Source organism: Cibotium barometz, chromosome 65 (genome assembly GCF_041138505.1).
Source record: "Cibotium barometz isolate CiBa-2024 chromosome 65, ASM4113850v1, whole genome shotgun sequence".
Classification (NCBI taxonomy): Eukaryota; Viridiplantae; Streptophyta; class Polypodiopsida; order Cyatheales; family Cibotiaceae; genus Cibotium; species Cibotium barometz.
Window position 1 is genome coordinate 28,605,772 of NC_141110.1, and position 10,361 is coordinate 28,616,132.

The 10,361-nt window shown below is 46.7% G+C and overlaps 1 protein-coding gene across 1 annotated transcript; it reads right to left on the reverse strand.

The window, feature by feature from the left end:
* Positions 1 to 4,976: 4,976 nt before the first annotated feature.
* LOC147603143 (ruBisCO large subunit-binding protein subunit beta, chloroplastic-like) lies at positions 4,977 to 9,043 on the reverse strand. The gene is made up of 13 exons (XM_086797013.1): positions 8,636 to 9,043; positions 8,310 to 8,435; positions 8,049 to 8,186; positions 7,857 to 7,952; positions 7,492 to 7,734; positions 7,154 to 7,388; positions 6,850 to 7,019; positions 6,647 to 6,724; positions 6,441 to 6,512; positions 6,093 to 6,197; positions 5,690 to 5,875; positions 5,466 to 5,592; positions 4,977 to 5,373 (listed from the first exon to the last, which is right to left on the reverse strand). The coding sequence occupies exons 1-13, from the start codon at positions 8,891 to 8,893 to the stop codon at positions 5,360 to 5,362; spliced, it is 1,848 nt and encodes a 615-aa protein (XP_086653139.1). The 5' UTR covers positions 8,894 to 9,043; the 3' UTR covers positions 4,977 to 5,359.
* Between the last annotated feature and the right edge of the window lie 1,318 nt (positions 9,044 to 10,361).

The window sequence follows — 10,361 nt, forward strand, 5'->3', positions numbered from 1 at the left end:
AGGTTTATATTTTTAAGCTTTATGGGTTGGGATGTGTGGTTTCTAATGGCAATGGTTCTACACAAGTGTGGCTCTGAGGTAGTACTACATATGTGGTTTCCCTAAGGTAACATCTGGGTGAAAATTAGTCCCTCTAAATGGTTCTTTAAGTTTCCTCAGGCATTGGCTATTCCTCGTTCAAATGGAGAGGAATTAGAACTTGGTTTCGTGGTGAAGAACCTTCCAAAATGGGTTCCTTTTTTAGGAGAAGGTACTTTTGCTTATGTTGTGTACTTGTGAACCAACTTGTGGGTTGGGTTACGGGTTGCCCACCCCCAATGGTACTACAAAAGCGACACATCCGGATTGGCACAACAGTGGTTGTGGGGCTGCTTTTAGGCATCCCTAGCTTGATATACAGTTTGAGCACACTTCCGAACCTTGAGGGTTGTAGTCCTATTCCTACTCTCAATGGAGCTTCGCCCAAAGATGGGGTATGTCCAATGGCCTTTTCATGAAATTTATGGCGCTATTCACTAAGCTTGTTAATGAATCTAGCTAGGGCTTGGAGGATCATTGCACGAGATTCTGTGGTTCCTTGACCCGATAGCAAGAAGTACCTCTATTGAGTGATGGTGGGACCGAAGGCTAGGTGGGTTTGAGGAAGTATGAAATATAGTCAAGTTGATTGTCATTTCTAACTACTAGCCAAGAGATTGAGTTCGCATTCAAAGGGCTTTTCTTAGCCTCTACTGGCACTTCCTAAAGCAAATCTATATTTAGACACGTGTTTCACAAGTTGTAGAAACAAATATTTGTTGTTTGTTTTCTTTTCTTTCCTTTTTTTTTTGGCTCATGTTACATCTAGTGGGCTGGCTTGTCTATTGAGCTCACCTGGTGGGCTCTTCTAGTGGGCTTGTCTTGTGGGCTCACACTAGTGGGCTTCATGTTGGTGGTGCTCATGTCTCGTAGATCATGACACATATGGCAGGCTCACATAGATATGGAGCAACATGGCTCAAGTGTACCTCCAAACAACCACCACCATTCTTCGGAATTAGGTAAATAAGCCCAACAGCCCTTTTTGCACGTGGCCAATGATCATGATCTTGTTGAAGGTATCCCAAAAGCAACCTCTATAAGGTCCCAATGATAAAGGAAGAGGGAGATTGATAGGCCTCTCCACTCCAAGGGGGAGACCTCTCCATTCCAAGGCAAGGCCTAAAAGGCGTCACTCAGTTCATCATTCAAGTGGGGTGAACTCAAGAAGCTCTGAAGACTGGTGACGTGCAAAAAATGCGCTTGTTAAAACCCTCAAAAATTTGTCCCATACAATTAGAAGTAATACATTTCAAATGAGTCTTGAAATTGCACAATGTCTCTCCAAGCGTGCACCTTCGAGCCCTCAAAAGCGTACAAAATTATCACTTTGATTTTAATCGCATTTGCCTGAGACTTTCAAGTCAAAAATGAAGACCACTTCATGAAGAGAATATAAGATAGGAATAAGGCCTTGCCTTGTGGCCTCGATGCCTCAATGATATCAACTTTTTCTTTTTCTCTTTTTGAGAAAAGATCCTTCTATTAGTTAATACACTACCAATAGCCTGGCGAGGCGGCGGTAGTGCTTAGCTATGGTAGGCGGCTGATGGCCCCGGCGTGGGCCAACGGTCCGCCACTCTTCAACAGCAGGGTCATCTGCGGTCTGGTCCTGGTGCTCCGCTACCTAAGAGCCTGCCTCTCTCTCTACCCCCCGGTGAGGATCTGAATGGGGGGAGGGAGGGGGGGCCATGAGAGGCGATCTCTTGAACTAGCGCCGAGAAGAGCAAGCTCTTGGCAAGGTGGCCTATCTGCCTGCAAATGAAACACTGGCCAGGAGGGCCTGAGTATTCCACTAGCTGAATGATGGGTTCGCCCCGAAGGCATGGGATGGATACGACATGAGGCACTGTCTCCAACAAGGCAATATAGATGCGAAAGGATGGAATCCCAGCCGCCCATGCAAGAGACGAGGCGGCTATGGGGGGGTGGATTCCATCACTATCCCAATGGCTCCACCGATCACCGAGAGAAGAGGAAGGTATTCCTTCCTGAGACCTAAGAAGCAGACTGTCACAACAAGGAAGCTCGACACGCCAGCCAGTCGGTTGGACACGGGGTCGAAGTCGTGCTACCACCATGCAAAGAAGGCATGGATTGTACGCAGTGCAACGGAGCTTAGCTGCCTGACTTGATCTAACACCGCTGGCAAGTCAAACTCAAGCTGGTAGTAGCCACACCCAAGAGGATGAACGTCTATGATCTTTGCAGGCCCACCGAGGAGGCTAGCCTGCAAAAGATCTCTGAGTTGTCCACGCACAGAGCGACTACCAACAATCTTGCATACCATAGTGGAGGCCTCTAATGATGCAACAATCCTAGCAAGGAGATGAAAGTCCGCTTCAGAGAAAGATAAGAAAGTAACGACAACCTCGACCGGGGTTGACAGAGTGGCTGCTATGGAGTCATCCTGAGGGTGAAGACGAGAATAGGCCGAGACTTACCGAATGGAGAATGCTCCAAGAACTGAGAAAGCTATCGAAAGAAGATGAAGGAGGCAAAGAAGACAGAGGAGAGGCTACGAAGGAGGGAAGGGAGCGACATGGGAGGGGGACGAAAGGGGGAAGAAGAGAAGAGGGAGAAGGGGGGTGCATGCGGGAAACTGGGTGAAGAAGGGGCAAGGGCAAAGCATGCGAGGGAAAGCAAGCAAGACATTTCATATGAGTCTTGAAATTAAACAATGTCTCTCCAAACATGCACCTTCGAGCCCTCAAAAGCATACAATATTATCACTTTGATTTTACTCGCATTTGCCGCTAAGACTTTCTAGTCACAAATGAAGACCGCCTCATGAAGAGAATATAAGATAGGAATAAGGCCTTGCCCTGTGGCCTCATGCCTCAACAATATCAGCTTTTTCTATTTCTTTTTTCAGGAAAAAGATCCTTCTATTAGTAAATACTCTGCCAACCTGGCCCGCGGTGACTGTGGCGCTTAGCTATGGTAGTCAGTTGACGGCCCTAGCGCGGGCCAATGGTCCGCCACTGTCCGACAACAGGGTCGTCCGCAGTCAAGTCCTAGTGTTCAACTACCTAAGAGCCAGTATCTCTCTCTGTCCCTTGGTGAGGATCTGAACGGGGGGAGGCAGGGGACCCACCGGAGGTGATCTCCTAGACTGGCGTCGAGGGCAAGTTCTGGTGAGGTGGCCCATCTGCCTGCAAATGAAACACTGGCTAGGAAGGCCCGAGTACTCCACTAGCTAGATGATGGGGTCGCCCCAAAGGCATACGATAGATATGATATGAGGCACTGTCTCCAGTGAGGCAATACAGATGCGAAGGGATGGAATCCTGGCCGCCCGTGCGAGAGGTGAGGCAGCAATGGGGGGATTCCATCACTCTCCCAATGGCTCCACCAATCACCGGGAGAAGTGGAAGGTATTCTTTCTTGAGACCTGAGTAGCAGACTCTCACTAGGAAGCCCAACACGCTAGCCAATGGGTCGAACACGGGGTCAAAGCCGTGCTGCCACCGTGCAAAGAAGGCTTGGGCCGTACGCAGTGCAACGGGCGTCAGCTGCATGCCTCGATCTAAAGCTGTTGGCGAGTAAGTGGTAACCACGCCCCAAAGGATAAATATCTATGATCTTTGCAAGCCCACCGAGGAGGCTAACCTACAAAAGATATCTTTTGCAAGCCCACTGAGGAGACTAGCCTGCAAAAGTTATCTTGAGTTGTCCGCGCGCACAGGGCAGCTACCAACAATCTAGCATAGGGAAAAGAGAGAGAAGGGGGGCACAGGCGGGGAACTGTGCAAAATAGAGAGAGAAGGGGGGCACAGGCGGGGAACTGTGCAAAGAAGGGGCGAGGGCAAAGCATGCGAGGGAAAGCGAGCAAGGGGAGCGCTGATGAAATGGGGGGGGGGGGGGGGGGGGGGGGGGGGGGGGGGTCGCAATGCAGGGGATGGAGGGGGAGGTGTAGGCGGAAATAGGGAGCCAAGGGGGCTACAGGCAAGCGACAAGGGGACAGGGCAGAGAGAGGGGGGGGGAAGCGAATGGGGGGAAGGGCACAGGTAACAAGAAACGGGGGTGCTCATAGATCCACGCTGGTCTTTTCGATATCTACTTTTTCATGAACCACCTCATCAACTTACAACCCAAAGAACGTTGGAGACTGTAGAGATTTTGTTTCTTACGACCACATTTTTAAGTGCACCACAGCATTGCTTCACCTCATCTCCATCACCTCAAGTATTCCTTTGTTCTGAACCAAGCTCTCACAAGTCCAGTAGACTTCCTAAAATCGTGTCTTTTCTGTAATTGTGAATGTAATCTGCTATTATGGAGTACGGCCTTCCCTAGCGCTTGTGCCATATGTCCACTAATTTGCTCTTCACTAACATGGAGAATGTAGGTATATAATGTAGTTGCTTATATTCATTGATTTGCCAATAGGTGTACCATAAGATCAAATTGCAGTTTTACTTGATTTATCTCACATTAACAACAGATAGCACTTAAGTTAGGTAAGAACTAAGTGTGTAAACACTAGTATGAAAAACTTCCAAGCGAAATCCTTCTCTCAGGGGCCTCTTTCAAACACAATCCCACACCTTGAGACCTCACCGCTTAAGAGCTCAAATGAATAGTTGGTCACATTGATTTGTAGTCAACACTTGTTTTGAGTAGATGTTATATAATTGGTTTTAAAGCAAAATGTTGTGATGTATTTTGTGTAAGATTTCAATCCGCAAGAAGCTTGGTGTTGAGGGACGGAGAGAGGCAGGATGGATTCAGTACTCGGGCACTCTGTTCTGGGGATTTGGTGGTGGCAACGTGCGTGCATGCAGAGAAAAGAAACACTTTGATTCCTATGCGCGCACGTGTTTTTTTTTTGGGGGGGGGGGGGGGGGAATAAACCATCAACTCTGACGACTCATTGTCTAACATCCAAAAGTAGAAAACAGAAAATAAACTTCCATTCTTATTAAATCAATCAAGAGAATTTGATGGAAGTTTATAAAAACCTTCTAGAGTTCGATCATAGAGCTTTTCTTCTGCTCTAGCTGAAATTACTTGGGCCATCTGTTGCTAGCAAACAGAATACAGGATATACAGAATTGCAGAATAAATATCCAATACATTAAAATCCCTAGTTTAAAAATATTGATTGAAGGCTCTGGCACTTTCCTTGGCCCTCATCTGACCTCTTGTGCTATCCTCTTGTGGACTCTTTCACCACAAAATCCAACAAATTTCTTCCGCATTCCAATAGTATTACAAAAATCCCTACATGGTGGGGGCTTAGCTGACTGATGCCACCACACAGTTTAAAAGCAGCCAGTTAATAACCGTAACCTGGACAAAATGGATAAGAAATTGAGTTAGTTACATTCTATTCCTTTCTGAGAGGAGTGCCTCTCAATATGTGAAACTTAACCATCACACACCAGAGTTGTCCATAGGATTGCCCACAGCGGCAGCTACTTCGGGTTCTTTGATTTCAAACACCACAGCATCAGAGGTGAGAAAAGTTTTAGCAACAGATCCTGCATGTTCTAGACAGCACCTTACCACCTGCATTTGTTAAAGAGAGCAGTAAGAAAATCTCTACCCACATGTGCCCTTTTTATTCATGCACAGGTAGCCGAACATGACAAAGAAGACCACCCACCTTCGAAGGGTCAATAATGCCAGCCACCATGAGATTTTCATAGTTTCCAGTGGCAGCATTGAAACCAAATTTGTAATCGTCATTTGATAATACTTTCTCAACTACAACACTGCCATTAACACCAGCATTCTTTGCAATGAGTTTGAGGGGGTAGCTCAAAGCTCTTTTAACAATATCTGCACCAACCTGCCAAGATCCAAGGAACACGTTTGGTAAAACAGCATACAGTGATAATGCCTTTGAGGCGGGATGGGGTAGGGGTGAAGATTCCTTCGAAAAGGGGGATCTTCACCATCCATAAATGTGCCCCAACCAAAACCCACGAGTGGGGATATACATGTACCCAGAGTAAGACACAAAACACAAATCCCGGTATTTTATGTATAGTTGCAAAGCAAAAGACCTGTTGCTCATTGTTTTCCAATGTCGTTTTAATTCCATCCACTTTTGCAGCAAGCCGAAGCAGTGCACACCCTCCACCTACAACAATACCTTCTTCAACAGCAGCCTACAAAACAAATCAACCATCATAGTGTTAGCCACTCCATGCGTATGTTGCAATGGAAAAGAAAAAAACCCAAACTCAGATCGGATACACAACCACCCCCTGCCCATTGTAGGGGCCCATCCAGGCTGCCCATCAGGCATCTTACCTGTCCCCTGGTCTGCATGGGCAGGGAAGGTAGTATATCCAGCTTTGCAAATGAAATCCAGTCTATCCCAACACTATTGAGATGCTTAACAAGCCAACCTTGGTTGCATTCAAAGCATCCTCAACTCTGAGCTTTTTTTCCTTCAGCTCTGTTTCTGTCTGGGCTCCAACCTGGCAAGAAAGAATTCTGGGCAAGGGTGAGTAAAACTGCAAAAATTACATCAGCTTTTTGTATATAGAGACCACCAACAAAACATAAGCCAAGATTTCCTAGACTTAATTCAGCTTCCTCCATCTCCATATACCTGAACTATGGCCACCCCTCCAGACAACTTGGCAATTCGTTCATTCAACTTCTCCTTTTCATAATCCTGCTCAGCAGCCTGACACATGGAAGGTACAGATATCAATGTCATATATGCCCCAAATATGCTTAACCAGGTTGCACAAACCAGCCTACAGAATGAAAAATAAACATGAAAGAAGAACTGAGGTGTGGATCCCATACCTCAGCCAGGCTTCTGATTTGAGCAACCCGCTTGTTAACAGCATCTTGGGTACTCCCATCACCCACTATGGTAGTAGTATCCTTCGTAAGTACAACCCTTGCAGCAGTACCAAGTACCTCCCCACCAACTTTGTCTAGTGAGAGTCCAATCTCATCTCTAATAACAGTACCTGCAACATGGCAACACCTGTCAGTCAGATAAATCCAAAGGACCTGTGACCTTGCAAGAATCACATGCTATACACTTTGTTAGGAGCTTAATGGAAGCCTCTCAGGCTACCTCTGCAGTTCTGAGCAGTTTTACCTCCAGTCATAATGGCAATGTCATCAAGGTACTGACTTTTCCGCTCTCCAAAACCAGGAGCTTTCAACGCTGCAACCTTCAAAGCACCTCGTAGCTTATTAACAACGAGAGTGGCGAGGGCCTCTTGCTCTATATCTTCCGCAATAATAAGAAGGGGATGTCCACCACGAATTGCATCCTCCAAGATACCGATCATATCTCGGGCAGTTGTGATCTTCTTATCCACCAGCAGAAGCTAAAAGGACAAGGCAAATGTATTAGAACCAGGCCAAGAAAAAATTTAACCACTTACCACATCACATAGAAGACTTCCATCTTGCAAAGTGACATTTACAAACCTTGCAATTAGAGTATTCCACAACCATTTTCTCATTGTCGGTGACAAAATATGGGGATATGTAGCCGCGATCAAACTGCATGCCTTCCACAACATGTAAATAATTTTCAGCACTTCTTCCCTCTTCGAGAGTAACAACACCCTTTCTACCAACTTTGCTCATGGCCTCAGCAATCATGTTGCCAATTTCATAGTTGTTTCCAGCACTGACAGCAGCAACATCAGCCAACTCACTGTCCTCCACCTGGAAACATTGGAACACAAGGGCAGCTAACCTTCAGGAAAGAGACAAGGGAAAAACAATGGCAAGACAATGTCTGCTGCATCAAGCTAAACAAGGAAACAATACATCCCACAAAAGCTTACCTCTTTAGACAAGGTTTTCAACTCAGCCACTAAAGACTTAATTGTCTTCTCCATGCCTCTTGAAATCTGGATTGGGTTTGCACCAGCTGCGACTACCTGCAGATAATTAAAAAATCTTGCATAACCCCATGCCTCATGCTACCTTGTCAATGAGTAACAACAGTACTCCACGTCAAGGGTAAACGACAACACCTTGACACCCTCAGCAATGAGTCCCTGTGCAAGAACCACTGAAGTAGTGGTTCCATCTCCTGCCAAATCATTTGTCTTGGCTGCAGCTTGTCTAACCAACTTCGCGCCAATGTTTTCCACAGGATCCTCTAATTCAACCTGGTTAACAGGGACATTAAGAGGAAGATGATGGCCATGAAACAACGGTAAAGAACAGGAAACACAGGGCACGAATGAAAGCCTTAACCACTGGATGGGGCACAGGGATGTAAGCTGGAGCACCTCCTTAGCTACAGTTACTCCATCGTTAACGATTTTAGGCGGACCGTACTTGCTCTCCAGCACCACATTCCTGCCCTTAGGGCCAAGAGTTACACCAACCAAATCTGCCAATTTGTCCACTCCAGCCTGCAAAATTATACGAGAAAAAGGCAGCCAATGAGAAACTCTTCCCCTGCAACTTGCAAGAGCTCAAGCAGCCCACCGCCTCCGTCGCCCACCCCACCTCCCTTTCTCGCCAAACCACCCCTCACTAACACACACACACACACACACACACACACACACGAAATGCACATCATAAGAATCGTCTCAAATAATAACAATACCTGCAGCTTCCTCATGGTGGAGCCGTCCTTGTTGAAGCAGAGCTCCTTGGCCATGGCCCATGTCTGCACCGCCCGCCTTCTTCTCCCGCCCACTCTTATGCCGGAGCTCACCGTTTCTTTCAAAGACAGTGACGAGAGGGAGGCAGCAAAAGAGAGGGAGAGAGAGCTTCGCTCGCGGGGAAGAGAGAGTTTCTGAACCTTGGTAAGGCCCGCCGGCTTGCTCACCACGGACACACCACCACCGGCCAAGGTAGCCATCCTCAAGATCAATTAATCCACAGCACAAGGACGCAGGGACGCAGTATCGGTATGGCTCGATGAAATGAGGGTCGCCTACGGGAGTTAGAACAAATGAGTGCTGATTAACAACAAAAATGAAATGAAATGAAATTGCTGGAACCTTCTACAAACTACACGAAGATATGATGTTGGGCTATAAGAGGCGTTTCACATGCAGCTGGCGCCGCCCAGCCAAGCGTGCAACCTACTCTAGGCTAGAACCTTTCACAAGCTGTTGCCAGCTGAGCGTGAAGGTTGCCCGCTTTTCATTCATTCTATTTCTTTTGGTTTTGGGGGATTTGATCATGCTTGTGGGTGATCGAAACATTCTCTTGGGTGCTCTTTGTTCCTTATGACACAGTAAGATTTGGTGACGACTGTCGGCGTACAAATTGGTGTGACTGATTTCTTGTTAGGGGTAGCTCCAAATAGGAGGGAGTGGACCCACACGGTGGGTGCCTAATGTAACGAAAGATTCCACTAAAAAATGACTCACTATCATTAACTCGACGATCCGGTGATGTTATGGTTGTCAACAAATGGTTGTTATGGATGGCCTCGCAATGAGTTACCAGGACAAGGCACTTTTATGTATGGGTAGGTGGCATGGAGTAATTTCCAGTGATAGAACGTACCTGTACTTTGCCAATGTGCATTGCAAGCGCACAAGTAATGTCGTGCGGAGGTGCTAAACCACCATAAGCAATACCTAAAGGTAAGGGTGGAAGGGTGTCATTCTATGTGGATTGCTGCTAAAAAATTAGACTTTGTTACAACACTTACACGTGGTACGCATACACACTAACACGCAAGGTTTACACGCCAGTAATGCATGGGGCACGCGAAAATTACATGGAAAAACCAATGGCGATATACTATCGCTTATAATAATAAGTGTGAACGGGTAACGTTCATGGGTGACGATTGTAAGCCAAAGACCCATGATATGTAGCATGGGGGTACCAGCGGGGACACAGGGAGCGCGTGAGTATGGTGTGTGGCCGGTAAGGTACACACTGGACTCCCGGAGGTCAAGGTCACTCTTATAGATAATGGTTGGGTGGTTAAACATGGTATGCCAAGCTAGGTTTGGTTTTGCTATTCCTGCGTTCATCTTCTTCTCTCTCATGTTGTTTTTTGCATGAGGCTTGATTCAGAGATCTAGGTTGCCATGCATGGAAGCCTGACATTTGGTATCAGAGCTTCCGCTTTTGTTCTGGGCTATGGGGAAGGCTTACAGTAAGGTCGAGAGGAAGAAGCCTCGGCTTTTGTTCTGGATATGGGGGAAGGTTTGCAGCAAGTCAGAGGCGAGGAGAAAACACCATTCGCTGCTGCAGTTCGTCCGTGTCCTTTTTTTTTCTATGGGGGAAGGTTTACAGCAGCTAGAGGCGAGGAGAAAACACCAATCGATGTTGCAGTTCGTCCATCTCTTTTTTTTAATTTCTGT